Genomic DNA, 20,149 nt, shown 5'->3' with positions numbered 1-20,149 from the left:
TAAAATGTGGCATTCATCAACACATTTGATTGCAAGGATTGTGCAGCCATTTCTTATAAAGATGAGTGGTACAGTTTACCAACATGGTTCTATACATTATTCCTTATCCAATATTTCACAATTATGTATTATTATATAGTGCCTCTATTAAGTGGTCAATTAATATTCAATGGCTACTAGGTGTCAAACTAATGATCTTAATTGTACTAGGACTATCTTTGATGTGTTCAATTTGTTTTATTCCTTAAAGGTGTATTTGCAACCAGAGAATTTAAGAATGGAGACTTCTTGTTACAATACAAAGGAGAGCTTATCTCAGCCAAGGAAGGAGAACAGCGTGAAAAGGAGTACTCTCCAGAACAAGGAAGCTTCCTCTATTTTTTTCAGTGGAAAGGAGCTACCTTCTGGTGAGCTAAATTCTCAAGAAAATATGGCAACTCAATTCAAACAAACAAAAACAATCATTTTCAAATACATTGTAGAAGTTTGATGATACATTATATTGCAGTTTTAGAAAGGGACAAAATATTGGGTGTCTTAATTCATCTGTATGGAATTCAATCTTCAGTTAATGCTTGCATATCTTCAGCTCATACTTGTAGTCATTTCCCATACTTGCGAAGAATTTGGGCAATTTTAATTTCAAATAAGAAAAGTACCCCCCAAAAAATTAAAACCATCCCAAATTTCTACAGTCCCTTACCAAACTGAGTGATATGGGACATATATGGCCCCTGTATGGGTCTGATATGGGAAAATCTATGGGCCATATATGGATTTCATATGGTTTTGATATGAGACACTACACACCACATTGAACCCATATGAAAAGTTAAAAAATAATGTTCACATAACGCCATCACATGAAGTACAATTAATTACTGCTAATCCACTTTGAGCTAGAAAGTCCCTAATTTGTACAGTGTAGTTTAATTTTATAGAGCAAACTCTAGTTGAGATTCAGTCATTCTTAGACTTTGTGAACATTTTACTTTCATGCAATCAGTATTGCTATTACTGTATTATAGAGTTACTGATTCCCTCTGTATACACTAGCCATTAGACTATTACTAATGCATTTCTTTCTATGTCTTTCATCTACTTTTGGCTTCCTTAATTCTGAGCAAGACTGATGTTTGAATTTCAGTATTGATGCCACATTCTCAAGTGGGCTTGGTCGCATAGTTAATGATCTCCCTGCCAAAAAGTCAAACTGTAAGATGAAGAAGTTGGAAGTTTCTGGGAGAGTATGGCTCTGCCTCTTTGCAACAAAAAACATATTTCCAAACACTGAGCTTCGATATGACTATGGGGTCAAGGATCTCCCATGGCGGATTAATTGTGGTATGTTTCTGAGCTGTTGTCACATTGTACATTGGGCTGTAGGTTAATTTAATAATAATCTTGCATTTGGATTTGAATTTGCATGTGATTTAAGAAAGGTAGTAATAATGGTACAGTTCATGCTTTCATGAGGATAAAATAGAAAGAGAGTTCAGAAGACAGGTTGAAATCCTTCTGAAACTCCGAGGGCTTGTCATTTAGACCTTGGGTGCCAGGAATTTTCCCCAGTAATTTTGATTCCATCCTTGGTTACTCTAATAATAAAGCAAAAAATATATACATGTAGTTCATCAGCTGGAATCTTCCAAGAAAGGCTAGACAAACAAGTTATAATAAGAATTTGAACACGGTATAATTATAGTAGCTGTAAGCTCAAAACTCAGCAGGACAAAAGGCAAGGAATTAAGCTACACTGGAAATGAATTGCTTGTGATTCAGATAAATTTGTGGCTTGATAAAAAAAACAAAACATTTAACGAAAAGTGTCAAAGAAATGGCCCTGTATATTGCACAATATTTAATATGGTGAAAACTGAAATGAAGAGATGACTACAAATAATGGTGAGCAAAGCTAAAGTGCTAACAGCAACCAAGTGACCATGTCTCCACATACAGTGTTTAGGATTAGGAATTCGAAGGATTAGGCCGATTATAATGGCAAGGAGGGTTTAAAATGTGGAAGCTGTCCGTCGTGGTGTTTGGATATTTTCTGGAATTGCCCATTGCGACAAATGAGGTGAAAGCAAGGAATGTGTAAACTGACCAGCTGTCTTCTTAACTGTGTATTGTTCCAAAGTTTGGGTAATGCTGTTATACAAAAATTAAATTGTTTGACATGTAGTGAAGAGTAAGAAGGCAAATATGTATCAATAACAACTAAAGTCATTAGTCACTTACCAGTAAATCAACTTGCTTGAAACTCTACCAGATAATGGAAAACGACCCCATAACAGCTCCAGTGATGAAGAGTCTGAGAAACTGCATACATCAAGAGGTGATGAGGATGCGAGAGATACTGATAGAATTGCATTTAAGGAAGCCAGTGATGCAAGAAAAAGGGAAAAGAGCCAGGATCTTAAGAAAACAGGCAAAGGTAAGGCTGGTCAAAAAGAGAAGTTACTGTGCTGATATAACAAACCAGGACATTACAACGCACAAGATCTGACACAAAATCTATATAACATTGTGGGGACATGGTCACCCCATTGGATTTTGACAGTTTCTCTTCTATTCCTCAGGCTTTGTTATTCTGGTTTTACATTATATCAACCATATGAAAACAATCTTGTGCAGACAAGGTCAGCTCTTTGGAGTTTGACAGTTTGTGTGCTTTTCCTTAAGCTTTGTTATTCTGGTATTACATATTATATCAACAATGTGAAAACAATCTTGGCAGGTAATGCAAATGTATTTTTCAAAACCAAATCAATAACATGGAAAGGAAAATACATGGTACTGTAAATATAATTTATTGTACCCCTGTAATCCAGCTTACTCAAAACTGGCAAGTGTCGGGTTACCTAAAACAATTCCAACACTAAACATGTGGTGAAGATTAGGAAAAATGAATGTGTATGAATTAGAATGAAAAGTCATTAGTCACTTACCAGTATATGAACTTAAAACTCTATTATTTAGATACTGTAAAAAGACCCCATGAGAGCACTAGTGTTGAAGAGTCCAAGAAACTGCATGCATCAAGAGGTGATGAGAATGAGAGAGATGCTGATAGAAGTGCATTAAATGAAGCTGGTGACTCAAAAAGAAAGAAAAGGTGCCAGGATGAAAAGGCAACAGGCAATGGTATGGCTGGTCACAATGGGCAGTTACTGCATGTACTGATATAACAATTAAACCAGGTCATTTATTTAGAAGAAGTGAAATTAGCTGGAATTGCTCTTTAAAGGCTAAAATTAATAATTTATTGTAAATGATTATAATAATTAAGGGCTGACAAAGGTATGGCTATAGTCACACTGGACAGTTGCCAGATTACAGCAAATTAGGTGAAAGCAAGGAATACTACAGATAGGATCTGACACAAAATCTATGTAACATGTCCCTATAGGACATGGTCACTTAGTTTCATCAAGTAAAACAGTTATTCCTAATCCTAATCCCTGCATGGTGTAGTTACACAGAATCTGGGTAACATTGTGGGGACATGGTCAGCTCTTTGGAGTTTGACAGTTTGTGTTCTTTTCCTTAGGCTTTGTTATTCTGGTATTACTTTATTAATATATGAACAATGGGAATTAAAACAATCTTGGCAGGTAATGCAAATGCATTTTTGAAAAACTAAATCATCCTGGCACTTTTTCCTTCTTCTCGAGTCACCAGCTTCATTTAATGCACTTCTATCAGCATCTCTCTCATTCTCATCACCTCTTGATGCATGCAGTTTCTTGGACTCTTCAACACTAGTGCTCTCATGGGGTCTTTTTACATTATCCAAATAATAGAGTTTCAAGTTCATATAATGGTAAGTGACTAATAACTTTTCATACTAATTCTTACATATTTGCCTTCTTACTCCTCACCATAATTATGTTTAGTTATGGATTTGTTTGAGATAATCCAACAGTTTTAAGATAGCTGATTTAAAGGGGTACAAGAAATTTACAGTACCATGTATTTTCCTTTCCACATTATTCATTTGGTTTTTCAAAAATATATTTGCAACCTTCCAAGATTGTTTTCGTATTGTTGATATAATGTAATATCAAAGATTGTTTTCATATTGTTGATAATTATAACGTAATACCAGAATGACAAAGTCTTAAGGAATAGAACAGAAACTGTCATAATCCAATGGGCTGACCATGTCTGCACAATGTTACCCAGATTCTGTGTAAGTACACCAGAGATTGGGATTAGGAATAACTGTTTTACTTGATGAAACCCAGTGACCACGTCCCCGTAATGTTACATAGATTTTGTGTCAGATCCTATCTGTAGTATTCCTTGCTTTCACCTAATTTGCTGTAATGTGGCAACTGTCCAGTGTGACTAGCAATACCCTTGTCAGCCCTTAATTATTATATAAATTCATAATAAATTATTAATTTTAGCCTTTAAAGAGCAATTCCAACAAATTGCACTTCTTGTAAATAAATGACCTGGTTTGTTATATCAGTACATGCAGTAACTGCCCATTGTGACCAGCCATACCATTGCCTGTTGCCTTTTCATCCTGGCACCTTTTCTTTATCTTCAAGTCACCAGCTTCATTTAATGCACTTATATCAGTATCTCTCTCATTCTCATCACCTCTTGATGCATGCAGTTTCTTGGACTCTTCAACACTAGTGCTCTCATGGGATATTTTTTACATTATCTAAATAATAAAGTTTTAAGTTCATATAGTGGTAAGTGCATGACTAATGACTTTTCATACTAATTGTTACATATTTGCCCTCTAACTCCTCACCAGAATTATGTTTAGTTACGGATTTGTTTAAGATAATCCAACAGTTTTAAGAAAGCTGGTCTAGCGGGGTACAACAAATGTACAGTACCATGTATTTTCCTTAATTTCCACATTATTCATTTGGTTTTTCAAAAATACATTTGCAACCTTTGAAGATTGTTTTCGTATTGTTGATATAATGTAATATCCAAGATTGTTTTCATATTGTTGATATAACGTAATACCAGAATAACAAAGACCAAGGAATAGAACAGAAACTGTCATAATCCAATGAGCTGCCCATGTCCCCACAATGTTACCCAGATTCTGTGTAAGTACACCAGCGATTGGGATTTAAGGAATAACTCTTTTACTTGATGAAAGCAAGTGACCACGTCCCGATAATGTTATATAGATTTTGTGTCAGATCCTATCTTATAGTTAAACATAGCGCGACAAAGTGTGACAAACAATTCTAAAGTAAGCTTCGATTACATAATTACAACCGGAAATATGTTGTGTGTAACCCTTTGTTGTTAGAGCATTCCTGAAAAGATTCCTACTACGTGTTGCATAGAATATAGAAACTTGTATGTGTTTTCCGTTTAAAAACACGGAGGAACAGTAGTTCCGCAGGATCTACAAAAGTGTCCTCCCATAGCTGTGAAATTGCGGATACGTGCTAGTTAAGTTGTTTATACCAAGGGAAACTCATATCTTCTGTATTTTGTATCACGTATGATTTAGCTACCATTATGTATAATTATAAGAACCTTGATTAAAGCAATAAAGTAGATTCATTTGATTGTAAAGCAGTTTACAATCGTAAACTGCTCCTGTGCGAGCTCGCGTTAAACCCAACGTTTGCCTAAGCAAGGAAACAGCTCGACACTAACCGACCCTCGGCCGAAATTATACTTCAATAGTATTCCTAATGCTTTCACCTCATTTGCTGTAATGTGGCAACTGTCCAGTGTGACTAGCCATTTCCTTGTCAGCCCTTAATTATTATATTCACAATAACTTATTAATTTTAGCCTTAAGAGAGCAATTCCAACTATAATTTCACTTGTAGTAATGACCAGGTTTGTTATATCAGTACATGCAGTAACTGCGTTTTGTGACCAGTCTACCATTCCCTTTTGCCTTCTCATCCTGGCACTTTTTCTTTTTCCTTTAGTCACTGGCTTCATTTACTGCACTTCTATCAGCATCTCTCTTATCCTTTCACTTGTAGTAATGACCAGGTTTGTTATATCAGTACATGGCCGTAACTGCCTTTTGTGACTAGCCTTACCATTCCCTGTTGCCTTTTCATCCTGGCACTTTTTCTTTATTCTCGAGTCACCAGCTTTATTTACTGCACTTCTATCAGCATCTCTCTTATCCTTATCACCTCCTGATGCATGGAGTTCCTTAGACTCTTCAACACTAATGCTGTTATGGGGTTCTTTCATATTATCTAAAGAACAGGTCGAGTTTCAACTTCATATACTGGTAAGTGACTAATGACTTTTCGTTCTAATTCATTCATATTCGTTTTCCTCATCTTCACCACATGGTTAGTTATGGAATTGTTTTAGGCAATTGGAAAATTGCCAGTTTTGAGTAAGCTGGATTACAGGGGTACAATTATACATTTACAGTACTATGAATTTTTCTTTCCATGTTATTAATTTGGTTTTTCAAAAATGCATTTGCAACTTCTTTCCAATTATTAATAATGTAATACCAGAATAACAAAGCCTAAGGAAAAGGACACAAACTGTCAAACTCCAAAGAGCTGATGGTGTCCCCACAATGTTACCCAAAGGCTAAAATTAATAATTTATTGTGAATGTAATAATATTAAGGGCTGACAAGGGTATGGCTATAGTCACACTGGACAGTTGCCATATTACAGAAAATTAGGTGAAAACAAGGAATACTACAGATAGGACCTGACACAAAATCTATGTAACATTATGGGGACCTGGTTACTTGGTTTCATCTAGTAAAACAGTTATTCCTAATCCCAATCCCTGGTGTACTTACACAGAATCTGGGTAACATTGTGGGGACATGTAGTCAGCTAATTGGATTATGACAGTTTGTGTTCTATTCCTCAGGCTTTGTTATTCTGGTATTACATTATATCAAAAAATAATATGAAAATGATCTTGTGCAAGCATGGTCAGCTCTTTGGAGTTTGACAGTTTGTGTGCTTTTCCTTAAGCTTTGATATTCTGGTATATATTATCAACAATATGAAAACAATATTGGCAGGTAATGCAAATGCATTTTTAAAAAACCAAATCAATAACATGGAAAGGAAAATACATGGTTCTGTACATTTGTTATACCCCTGTAAAGCAGCTTTCTCAAAACTGGCGAGTATTTTATTATCTTAAACAAATCTATAACTGGACATAATTATGGTGAAGAGTGAGAAGGCAAATATGTAAAAATTAAAATGAAAAGTCACAAGTCGCTTACCAGTATAAGAACTTGAAACTTTATTGTTTAGATAATGTAAAAGAACCCCATAACAGCACTAGTGTTGAAGAGTCAAAGAAACTGCATGCATCAAGAGGTGATAAAGATGAGAGAGATACTGATAGAAAATAATACATTAAATGAAGCCAGTGACTCAAGAAAAAAAAAAAGTTCCAGGAGGAAAAGGCAACAGGCAATGGTAACGCTGGTCGCAAATGGCAGTTACTGCTTGTACTGATCTAACAAACCTGGTCTGTGATTTATTTACAAGAAGTGAATTTAGTCAGAATCATTTTTGAAGGCTACAATTACTAATTTATTGTGGATAATAATTAAGGGCTAACAACAATAAGGCTTAAGTCACACTGAACAGTTGCGAGATTACAGCAAATGAGGTGAAAGTAAGGAATACTACAGATAGTATCTGACAAAAAATCTATGTAACTATATGGGGACATGCATGCATATGGTCACTTGGTTTCATCAAGTAAAACAGTTGTTCCTAATCCCAATCCCTGGTGTACTTACATAGAATCTGGGTAACATTGTGGGGACATGGTCAACTCTTTGGGGTTTGACAGTTTGTGTTCTTTTCCTTAGGCTTTGTTATTCTGGTATTACATTATTAATAATTATATCAACAATGTGAAAACAATCTTGGCAGGTAATGCAAATGCATTATTGAAAAACCAAATCAATACCATGAAAAAGAAAATACATAGTACTGTAAATGTATTGTACCCCTCTAATCCAGCTTACTTCAAACTGGCAAGTGTCCTATTGCCTAAAACAATTCCATAACTAAACATGTGGTGAAGAGTTAGAAAACGAATATGTATTAATTGGAATGAAAAGTCATTAGTCACTTACCAGTTTATGAACTTGAAACTCTGTTCTTTAGATAATGTAAAAGAACCCCATAACAGCACTAGTGTTAAAGTGTCTATGGAACTGCATGCATCGAGAGGTGATGAGGATGAGAGAGATGCTGATAGAAGTGCAGTAAATAAAGCCAGTGACTCCAGGAAAAAGAAAAAGTGCCAGGATCAAAAGGCAACAGGCAATGGTAAGGCGTGTCACAATGGGCAGTTACTGCATGTACCAATATAACAAACCTGGCCATTACTAGAAGTGAAATTAGTTGCAATTGCTTTTTAAAGGCTAAAAATAATAATTTATTGTGAATACAATAATTAAGGGCTGACAAGGGTGTGGCTAGTCACACTAAACAGTTGCCACATTACAGCAAATGAATACTATGGATATGATCTGACACAAAATCTATGTAACATTATGGGGACGTGGTCACTTGGTTTGCTCAAGTAAAAAAGTTATTCCTAATCCCATCTCTGGTGTACTTACACAGAATCTGGGTAACACTGTGGGGACATGGTCAGCTCATTTGATTATGACAGTTTCTCTTCTATTCCTTAAGACTTTGTTATTCTGGTATTACGTTGTATCAACAATATGAAAACAATCTTGGATGTTACATTATATCAACAATACGAAAACAATCTTGGAAGGTTGCAAATGCATTTTTGAAAAACCAAATGAATAATGTGGATAGGAAAATACATGGTACTGTAAATTTCTTGTACCCCTTTAAACCAGCTTTCTTAAAACTGTAGGATTATCTCAAACAAATCCATAACTAAACATATGGTGAGGAGTAAGAAGGCAAATATGTAAGAATTAGTATGAAAAGTTATTAGTCACTTACCAGTATATGAACATGAAACTCTGTTATTTAGATAATGTAAAAAGACCCCATGAGAGCACTAGTGTTGAAGAGTCCAAGAAACTGTATGCATCAAGAGGTGATGAGAATGAGAGAGATGCTGATAGAAGTGCATTAAATGAAGCTGGTGGCTTGAAAAGAAAGAAAAAGTGCCAGGATGAAAAGGCAACAGGCAATGGTATGGCTGCATGGTCACAATGGGCAGTTACTGCATGTACTAATATAAGAAACCAGGTCATTTATTTACAAGAAGTGAAATTATTTGCAATTGCTCTTTAAAGGCTAAAATTAATAATTTATTGTGAATATAATAATATTAAGGGCTGACATTATGTTATGGCTAGTCACACTGGACAGTTGCCACATTACAGCATATGAGGTGAAAGCAAGGAATACAAAAGATAGGATGTGACAAAATCTATGTAACATTATGTGGACGTGGTCACTTGGTTTCATCAAGTTAAACAGTTATTCCTAATCCCAATCACTGGTGTACTTACACTGAATCTGGGTAACATTGTGGGGACATGGTCAGCTCTTTGGAGTTTGACAGTTTGTGTGCTTTACCTTAGGCTTTGTTATTCTGGTATTACATTATATTAACAATGTGAAAACAATCCTGGATCTTTCGTTATATCAACAATATGAAAACAATCTTGGAAGGTTGCAAATGCATTTTTGAAAAACCAAATCAATAACATGGAATTCATAGTACTGTAAATGTATAATTGTACCCCTGTAATCCAGCTTACTAAAAACTGGCAAGTGTCCAATTGCCTAAAACAATTCCATAACTAAACATGTGGTGATGAGTAAGAAGCAAATAATTATGTAACAATTAGTATGAAAAGTCATTAGTCACTTACCACCTATTATATGAACTTGAAACTCTATTATTTAGATAATGTAAAAAGACCCCACAAGAGCACTAGTGTTGAAGAGTCCAAGAAACTGCATGCATCAAGAGGTGATGAGAACGAGAGAAATGCTAATAGAAGTGCATTAAATGAAGCTGGTGACTCGAGAATAAAGAAAAAGTGCCAGGATGAAAAGGCAACAGGCAATGGTATGGCTGGTCACAATGGGCAATTACTGTATGTACTGATATAACAAACCAGGTCATTTATTTACAAGAAGTGAAGTTAGCTGGAATTGCTCTTTAAAGGCTAAAATTAATAATTTATTGTGCATATTATAATTTATAATAATCAAGGGCTGACAAGGGTATGGCTAGTCACACATGGACAGTTGCCACATTACAGTAAATTAGGTAAAGCAAGGAATACTACAGATATAGGATCTCTGACACTAAATCTATTTAACATTATGGGGACGTGGTCACTTGGTTTCATCAAGTAAAACAGTTATTCCTAACCCCAATCCATACATGGTGTACTTACACAGAATCTGGGTAACATTGTGGGGACATGGTCAGCTCTTTGGAGTTTGACAGTTTGTGTTCTTTTCCTTAGGCTTTGTTATTCTGGTATTACATTATATTAACAATGTGAAAACAATCTTGGATATTATGTTATATTCAACAATATGAAAACAATCTTGGAGGGTTGCAAATGCATTTTTGAAAAACCAAATCAATAACATGGAAAGGAAAATACATAGTACTGTAAATGTATAATTGTACCCCTGTAATCCAGCTTACTCAAAACTGGCAATTGTCCAATTGCCTAAAAAAATTCTATAACTAACCATGTGGTGAAGATGAGGAAAACAAAATATGTATGAATTAGAATGAAAAGTCATTATAGTCACTTAATTACCAGTATATGAAGTTGAAACTCGACCTGTTCTTTAGATAATATGAAAGAACCCCATAACAGCATTAGTGTTGAAGAGTCTAAGGAACTCCATGCATCAGGAGGTGATAAGGATAAGAGAGATGCTGATAGAAGTGCAGTAAATAAAGCTGGTGACTCGAGAATAAAGAAAAAGTGCCAGGATGAAAAGGCAACAGGGAATGGTAAGGCTAGTCACAAAAGGCAGTTACGGCCATGTACTGATATAACAAACCTGGTCATTACTACAAGTGAAATTAGTTGCAATTGCTCTCTTAAGGCTAAAATTAATAAGTTATTGTGAATATAATAATTAAGGGCCGACAAGGGTATCGTTAGTCACACTGGACAGTTGCCATATTACAGGAACTTAGGTAAAAGCAAGGAATACTACAAATAGGATCTGACACAAAATCTATGTAACATTATGGGGACGTGGTCACTTGGTTTTATCAAGTATTCCAGTTATTCCTAATCCCAGTCCCAGGTGTACTTACACAGAATCTGGGTAACATTGTGGGGACATGGTCAGCTCATTGGATTATGACAGTTTGTGTTCTATTCCTTAGACTTTGTTATTCTGGTATTATGTTATATCAACAATATGAAAACAATCTTGGAAGGTTGCAAATGCATTTTTGAAAAACCAAATGAATAATGTGGAAAGGAAAATACATTTTACTGTAAATTTGTGGTACCCCTTTAAACCAGCTTTCTTAAAACTGTTGGATTATCTTAAACAAATCCATAACTAAACATATGGTGCGGAGTTAAAGATGGCAGATATGTAAGGATTAGTATGAAAAGTCATTGGTCACTTACCAGTATATGAACTTGAAACTGATCTATTATTTAGATAATGTAAAAAGACCCCATGAGAGCACTAGTGTTGAAGAGTCCAAGAAACTGCATGCATCAAGAGGTGATGAGAATGAGAGAGATGCTGATAGAAGTGCAGTAAATGAAGCTGGTGACTTGAGAAGAAAGAAGAAGTGCCAGGATGAAAAGGCAACAGGCAATGGTATGGCTGGTCACAATGGGCAGTTACTGCATGTACTGATATAACAAACCAGGTCATTTATTTACAAGAAGTGCAATTAGCTGGAATTGCTCTTTAAAGGCTAAAATTAATAATTTCTTGTGAATATAATAATATTAAGGGTGACAAGGGTTATGGCTAATAGTCGCACTGGACAGTTGCCACATTACAGCAAATGAGGTGAAAGAAAGGAATACTACAGATAGGATGTGACACAAAATCTATGTAACACTATGGGGACGTGGTCACTTGGTTTCTTCAAGTAGAACAGTTATTCCTAATCCAAATCCCTGCATGGTGTACTTACACAGAATCTGGGTAACATTGCGGGGACATGGTAAGCTCTTTGGAGTTTGACAGTTTGTGTTCTTTTCCTTAGGCTTTGTTATTCTGGTATTACATTATATTAACAATGTGAAAACAATCTTGGATATTACGTTATATTCAACAATATGAAAACAATCTTGGAAGGAAGTTGCTAATGCATTTTTGAAAAACCAAATTAATAACATGGAAAGAAAAATTCATAGTACTGTAAATGTATAATTGTACCCCTGTAATGCAGCTTACTCAAAACTGGCAATTGTCCAATTGCCTAAAACAATTCCATAACTAAACATGTGGTGAAGATGAGGAAAACGAATATGTATGAATTAGAACGAAAACTCATTAGTCACTTACCAGTAAATGAAGTTGAAACTCTGTTCTTTAGATAATGTGAAAGAATCCCATAACAGCATTAGTGTTGAAGAGGCTAAGCAACTGCATGCATCAGGAGGTGATAAGGATAATAGAGATGCTGATAGAAGTGCAGTAAATGAAGCTGGTGACTCGAGAAGAAAGAAAAAGTGCCAGGATGAAAAGGCAACAGGCAATGGTATGGCTGGTCACAATGGGCAGTTACTGCATGTACTGATATAATAAACCAGGTCATTTATTTACAAGAAGTGCAATTAGCTGGAATTGCTCTTTAAAGGCCAAAATTAATAATTTCTTGTGAATATAATAATATTAAGGGTGACAAGGGTTATGGCTAATAGTCGCACTGGACAGTTGCCACATTACAGCAAATGAGGTGAAAGAAAGGAATACTACAGATAGGATGTGACACAAAATCTATGTAACACTATGGGGACGTGGTCACTTGGTTTCTTCAAGTAGAACAGTTATTCCTAATCCAAATCCCTGCATGGTGTACTTACACAGAATCTGGGTAACATTGCGGGGACATGGTAAGCTCTTTGGAGTTTGACAGTTTGTGTTCTTTTCCTTAGGCTTTGTTATTCTGGTATTACATTATATTAACAATGTGAAAACAATCTTGGATATTACGTTATATTCAACAATATGAAAACAATCTTGGAAGGAAGTTGCTAATGCATTTTTGAAAAACCAAATTAATAACATGGAAAGAAAAATTCATAGTACTGTAAATGTATAATTGTACCCCTGTAATGCAGCTTACTCAAAACTGGCAATTGTCCAATTGCCTAAAACAATTCCATAACTAAACATGTGGTGAAGATGAGGAAAACGAATATGTATGAATTAGAACGAAAAGTCATTAGTCACTTACCAGTATATGAAGTTGAAACTCTGTTCTTTAGATAATGTGAAAGAATCCCATAACAGCATTAGTGTTGAAGAGGCTAAGCAACTGCATGCATCAGGAGGTGATAAGGATAATAGAGATGCTGATAGAAGTGCAGTAAATGAAGCTGGTGACTCGAGAAGAAAGAAAAAGTGCCAGGATGAAAAGGCAACAGGCAATGGTATGGCTGGTCACAATGGGCAGTTACTGCATGTACTGATATAATAAACCAGGTCATTTATTTACAAGAAGTGCAATTAGCTGGAATTGCTCTTTAAAGGCCAAAATTAATAATTTCTTGTGAATATAATAATATTAAGGGTGACAAGGGTTATGGCTAATAGTCGCACTGGACAGTTGCCACATTACAGCAAAGAAGGTTTAAGAAAGAAATACGACAGATAGGATGTGACACAAAATCTATGTAACATTATGGGGACGTGGTCACTTGGTTTCATCGAGTAGAACAGTTATTCCTAATCCAAATCCCTGCATGCTGTACTTACACAGAATCTGGGTAACATTGCGGGGACATGGTGAGCTCTTTGGAGTTTGACAGTTTGTGTTCTTTTCCTTAGGCTTTGTTATTCTGGTATTGCAGTTATATTAACAATGTGAAAACAATCTTGGATATTACCTTATATTCAACAATATGAAAACAATCTTGGAAGGAAGTTGCAAATGCATTTTTGAAAAACCAAATTAATAACATGGAAAGAAAAATTCATACTACTCTAAATGTATAATTGTACCCCTGTAATCCAGCTTACTCAAAACTGGCAATTGTCCAATTGCCTAAAACAATTCCATAACTAACCATGTGGTGAAGATGAGGAAAACGAATATGAATGAATTAGAACGAAAAGTCATTAGTCACTTACCAGTATATGAAGTTGAAACTCGACCTGTTCTTTAGATAATATGAAAGAACCCCATAACAGCATTAGTGTTGAAGAGTCTAAGGAACTCCATGCATCAGGAGGTGATAAGGATAAGAGAGATGCTGATAGAAGTGCAGTAAATAAAGCTGGTGACTCGAGAATAAAGAAAAAGTGCCAGGATGAAAAGGCAACAGGGAATGGTAAGGCTAGTCACAAAAGGCAGTTACGGCCATGTACTGATATAACAAACCTGGTCATTACTACAAGTGAAATTAGTTGCAATTGCTCTCTTAAGGCTAAAATTAATAAGTTATTGTGAATATAATAATTAAGGGCCGACAAGGGTATCGTTAGTCACACTGGACAGTTGCCATATTACAGGAACTTAGGTAAAAGCAAGGAATACTACAAATAGGATCTGACACAAAATCTATGTAACATTATGGGGACGTGGTCACTTGGTTTTATCAAGTATTCCAGTTATTCCTAATCCCAGTCCCAGGTGTACTTACACAGAATCTGGGTAACATTGTGGGGACATGGTCAGCTCATTGGATTATGACAGTTTGTGTTCTATTCCTTAGACTTTGTTATTCTGGTATTATGTTATATCAACAATATGAAAACAATCTTGGAAGTTTGCAAATGCATTTTTGAAAAACCAAATGAATAATGTGGAAAGGAAAATACATTTTACTGTAAATTTGTGGTACCCCTTTAAACCAGCTTTCTTAAAACTGTTGGATTATCTTAAACAAATCCATAACTAAACATATGGTGCGGAGTTAAAGATGGCAGATATGTAAGGATTAGTATGAAAAGTCATTGGTCACTTACCAGTATATGAACTTGAAACTGATCTATTATTTAGATAATGTAAAAAGACCCCATGAGAGCACTAGTGTTGAAGAGTCCAAGAAACTGCATGCATCAAGAGGTGATGAGAATGAGAGAGATGCTGATAGAAGTGCAGTAAATGAAGCTGGTGACTTGAGAAGAAAGAAGAAGTGCCAGGATTAAAAGGCAACAGGCAATGGTATGGCTGGTCACAATGGGCAGTTACTGCATGTACTGATATAACAAACCAGGTCATTTATTTACAAGAAGTGCAATTAGCTGGAATTGCTCTTTAAAGGCTAAAATTAATAATTTCTTGTGAATATAATAATATTAAGGGTGACAAGGGTTATGGCTAATAGTCGCACTGGACAGTTGCCACATTACAGCAAATGAGGTGAAAGAAAGGAATACTACAGATAGGATGTGACACAAAATCTATGTAACACTATGGGGACGTGGTCACTTGGTTTCTTCAAGTAGAACAGTTATTCCTAATCCAAATCCCTGCATGGTGTACTTACACAGAATCTGGGTAACATTGCGGGGACATGGTAAGTTCTTTGGAGTTTGACAGTTTGTGTTCTTTTCCTTAGGCTTTGTTATTCTGGTATTACATTATATTAACAATGTGAAAACAATCTTGGATATTACGTTATATTCAACAATATGAAAACAATCTTGGAAGGAAGTTGCTAATGCATTTTTGAAAAACCAAATTAATAACATGGAAAGAAAAATTCATAGTACTGTAAATGTATAATTGTACCCCTGTAATGCAGCTTACTCAAAACTGGCAATTGTCCAATTGCCTAAAACAATTCCATAACTAAACATGTGGTGAAGATGAGGAAAACGAATATGTATGAATTAGAACGAAAACTCATTAGTCACTTACCAGTATATGAAGTTGAAACTCTGTTCTTTAGATAATGTGAAAGAACCCCATAACAGCATTAGTGTTGAAGAGGCTAAGCAACTGCATGCATCAGGAGGTGATAAGGATAATAGAGATGCTGATAGAAGTGCAGTAAATGAAGCTGGTGACTCGAGAAGAAAGAAAAAGTGCTAGGATGAAAAGGCAACAGGCAATGGTATGCTTGGTCACAATGGGCAGTTACTGCATGTACTGATATAACAAACCAGGTCATTTATTTACAAGAAGTGCAATTAGCTGGAATTGCTCTTTAAAGGCTAAAATTAATAATTTCTTGTGAATATAATAATATTAAGGGTGACAAGGGTTATGGCTTATAGTCGCACTGGACAGTTGCCACATTACAGCAAATAAGGTGTAAGAAAGGAATACTACAGATAGAATGTGACACAAAATCTATGTAACATTATGGGGACGTGGTCACTTGGTTTCATCAATTAGAACAGTTATTCCTAATCCAAATCCCTGCATGGTGTACTTACACAGAATCTGGGTAACATTGCGGGGACATGGGTAAGCTCTTTGGAGTTTGACAGTTTGTGTTCTTTTCCTTAGGCTTTGTTATTCTGGTATTACATTATATTAACAATGTGCAAACAATCTTGGATATTACATTATATTTAACAATATGAAATCAAGCTTGGAAGGTTGCAAATGCATTTTTGATAAACCAAATTAATAACATGGAAAGAAAAATTCATAGTACTGTAAATGTATAATTGTACCCCTGTAATGCAGCTTACTCAAAACTGGCAATTGTCCAATTGCCTAAAACAATTCCATAACTAAACATGTGGTGAAGATGAGGAAAACGAATATGTATGAATTAGAATGAAAAGTCATTAGTCACTTACCAGTATATGAAGTTGAAACTCTGTTCTTTAGATAATGTGAAAGAACCCCATAACAGCATAAGTGTTGAAGGGTCTAAGCAACTGCATGCATTAGGAGGTGATAAGGATAATAGAGATGCTGATAGAAGTGCAGTAAATGAAGCTGGTGACTTGAGAAGAAAGAAAAAGTGCCAGGATGAAAAGGCAACAGGCAATGGTAAGGCTAGTCAGAAAAGGCAGTAATACTGCAGGTACTGATATAACAAACGTGGTCATTACTACAAGTAAAATTAGTCGCAATTGCTCTCTTAAGGCTAAAATTAATATGAAGTTGAAACTCTGTTCTTTAGATAATGTGAAAGAACCCCATAACAGCATAAGTGTTGAAGGGTCTAAGCAACTGCATGCATTAGGAGGTGATAAGGATAATAGAGATGCTGATAGAAGTGCAGTAAATAAAGCTGGTGACTCGAGAATAAAGAAAAAGTGCCAGGATGAAAAGGCAACAGGGAATGGTAAGGCTAGTCACAAAAGGCAGTTACGGCCATGTACTGATATAACAAACCTGGTCATTACTACAAGTGAAATTAGTTGCAATTGCTCTCTTAAGGCTAAAATTAATAAGTTATTGTGAATATAATAATTAAGGGCCGACAAGGGTATCGTTAGTCACACTGGACAGTTGCCATATTACAGGAACTTAGGTAAAAGCAAGGAATACTACAAATAGGATCTGACACAAAATCTATGTAACATTATGGGGACGTGGTCACTTGGTTTTATCAAGTATTCCAGTTATTCCTAATCCCAGTCCCAGGTGTACTTACACAGAATCTGGGTAACATTGTGGGGACATGGTCAGCTCATTGGATTATGACAGTTTGTGTTCTATTCCTTAGACTTTGTTATTCTGGTATTATGTTATATCAACAATATGAAAACAATCTTGGAAGTTTGCAAATGCATTTTTGAAAAACCAAATGAATAATGTGGAAAGGAAAATACATTTTACTGTAAATTTGTGGTACCCCTTTAAACCAGCTTTCTTAAAACTGTTGGATTATCTTAAACAAATCCATAACTAAACATATGGTGCGGAGTTAAAGATGGCAGATATGTAAGGATTAGTATGAAAAGTCATTGGTCACTTACCAGTATATGAACTTGAAACTGATCTATTATTTAGATAATGTAAAAAGACCCCATGAGAGCACTAGTGTTGAAGAGTCCAAGAAACTGCATGCATCAAGAGGTGATGAGAATGAGAGAGATGCTGATAGAAGTGCAGTAAATGAAGCTGGTGACTTGAGAAGAAAGAAGAAGTGCCAGGATTAAAAGGCAACAGGCAATGGTATGGCTGGTCACAATGGGCAGTTACTGCATGTACTGATATAACAAACCAGGTCATTTATTTACAAGAAGTGCAATTAGCTGGAATTGCTCTTTAAAGGCTAAAATTAATAATTTCTTGTGAATATAATAATATTAAGGGTGACAAGGGTTATGGCTAATAGTCGCACTGGACAGTTGCCACATTACAGCAAATGAGGTGAAAGAAAGGAATACTACAGATAGGATGTGACACAAAATCTATGTAACACTATGGGGACGTGGTCACTTGGTTTCTTCAAGTAGAACAGTTATTCCTAATCCAAATCCCTGCATGGTGTACTTACACAGAATCTGGGTAACATTGCGGGGACATGGTAAGTTCTTTGGAGTTTGACAGTTTGTGTTCTTTTCCTTAGGCTTTGTTATTCTGGTATTACATTATATTAACAATGTGAAAACAATCTTGGATATTACGTTATATTCAACAATATGAAAACAATCTTGGAAGGAAGTTGCTAATGCATTTTTGAAAAACCAAATTAATAACATGGAAAGAAAAATTCATAGTACTGTAAATGTATAATTGTACCCCTGTAATGCAGCTTACTCAAAACTGGCAATTGTCCAATTGCCTAAAACAATTCCATAACTAAACATGTGGTGAAGATGAGGAAAACGAATATGTATGAATTAGAACGAAAACTCATTAGTCACTTACCAGTATATGAAGTTGAAACTCTGTTCTTTAGATAATGTGAAAGAACCCCATAACAGCATTAGTGTTGAAGAGGCTAAGCAACTGCATGCATCAGGAGGTGATAAGGATAATAGAGATGCTGATAGAAGTGCAGTAAATGAAGCTGGTGACTCGAGAAGAAAGAAAAAGTGCTAGGATGAAAAGGCAACAGGCAATGGTATGGCTGGTCACAATGGGCAGTTACTGCATGTACTGATATAATAAACCAGGTCATTTATTTACAAGAAGTGCAATTAGCTGGAATTGCTCTTTAAAGGCCAAAATTAATAATTTCTTGTGAATATAATAATATTAAGGGTGACAAGGGTTATGGCTAATAGTCGCACTGGACAGTTGCCACATTACAGCAAAGAAGGTTTAAGAAAGAAATACTACAGATAGGATGTGACACAAAATCTATGTAACATTATGGGGACGTGGTCACTTGGTTTCATCAAGTAGAACAGTTATTCCTAATCCAAATCCCTGCATGCTGTACTTACACAGAATCTGGGTAACATTGCGGGGACATGGTGAGCTCTTTGGAGTTTGACAGTTTGTGTTCTTTTCCTTAGGCTTTGTTATTCTGGTATTGCAGTTATATTAACAATGTGAAAACAATCTTGGATATTACCTTATATTCAACAATATGAAAACAATCTTGGAAGGAAGTTGCAAATGCATTTTTGAAAAACCAAATTAATAACATGGAAAGAAAAATTCATAGTACTGTAAATGTATAATTGTACCCCTGTAATCCAGCTTACTCAAAACTGGCAATTGTCCAATTGCCTAAAACAATTCCATAACTAAACATGTGGTGAAGATGAGGAAAACGAATATGAATGAATTACAACGAAAAGTCATTAGTCACTTAACAGTATATGAAGTTGAAACTCTGTTCTTTAGATAATGTGAAAGAACCCCATAACAGCATTAGTGTTGAAGAGGCTAAGCAACTGCATGCATCAGGAGGTGATAAGGATAATAGAGATGCTGGTAGAAGTGCAGTAAATGAAGCTGGTGACTCGAGAAGAAAGAAAAAGTGCCAGGATGAAAAGGCAACAGGCAATGGTATGCTTGGTCACAATGGGCAGTTACTGCATGTACTGATATAACAAACCAGGTCATTTATTTACAAGAAGTGCAATTAGCTGGAATTGCTCTTTAAAGGCTAAAATTAATAATTTCTTGTGAATAT

The 20,149-nt window shown here is 35.5% G+C and overlaps 2 protein-coding genes and 1 pseudogene across 6 annotated transcripts in view; 2 read left to right on the top strand and 1 right to left on the bottom strand.

The window, feature by feature from the left end:
• Positions 1 to 20,149, bottom strand: part of LOC148738202 (uncharacterized) — a 68,016-nt pseudogene that overhangs the window by 22,095 nt on the left and 25,772 nt on the right. The gene's annotated exons all lie outside the window — the stretch shown is intronic.
• On the top strand, positions 62 to 16,179 carry LOC148738204 (uncharacterized). The gene is made up of 14 exons (XM_088747862.1): positions 62 to 68; positions 251 to 407; positions 1,148 to 1,344; positions 2,273 to 2,437; positions 8,130 to 8,294; positions 8,983 to 9,147; positions 9,871 to 10,035; positions 10,783 to 10,947; positions 11,619 to 11,783; positions 12,514 to 12,678; positions 13,409 to 13,573; positions 14,309 to 14,473; positions 15,145 to 15,309; positions 16,040 to 16,179. Exons 1-13 carry the CDS (start codon positions 62 to 64, stop codon positions 15,291 to 15,293), a joined length of 1,995 nt encoding a protein of 664 aa, XP_088603988.1. The 3' UTR covers positions 15,294 to 15,309; positions 16,040 to 16,179.
• On the top strand, positions 16,737 to 19,995 carry LOC148738203 (uncharacterized). 4 transcript variants are annotated; one of them, XR_015997010.1, is made up of 5 exons: positions 16,737 to 17,097; positions 17,231 to 17,395; positions 18,067 to 18,231; positions 18,962 to 19,126; positions 19,858 to 19,995. XR_015997010.1 is itself a non-coding variant. In XM_088750313.1 (4 exons), the coding sequence occupies exons 1-3, from the start codon at positions 16,908 to 16,910 to the stop codon at positions 18,213 to 18,215; spliced, it is 504 nt and encodes a 167-aa protein (XP_088606439.1). In that variant the 5' UTR covers positions 16,737 to 16,907; the 3' UTR covers positions 18,216 to 18,231; positions 18,962 to 19,790. The 4 variants fall into 4 exon arrangements, 1 of the variants encoding a protein (XP_088606439.1); XR_015997012.1 differs by having other exon boundaries at positions 18,943 to 19,126; XR_015997011.1 differs by having other exon boundaries at positions 18,067 to 18,586.

This window comes from Stylophora pistillata, chromosome 2, assembly GCF_964205215.1.
Source record: "Stylophora pistillata chromosome 2, jaStyPist1.2, whole genome shotgun sequence".
Taxonomy (NCBI): domain Eukaryota; kingdom Metazoa; phylum Cnidaria; class Anthozoa; order Scleractinia; family Pocilloporidae; genus Stylophora; species Stylophora pistillata.
This window is presented reverse-complemented; position numbering and strand designations above follow the sequence as displayed.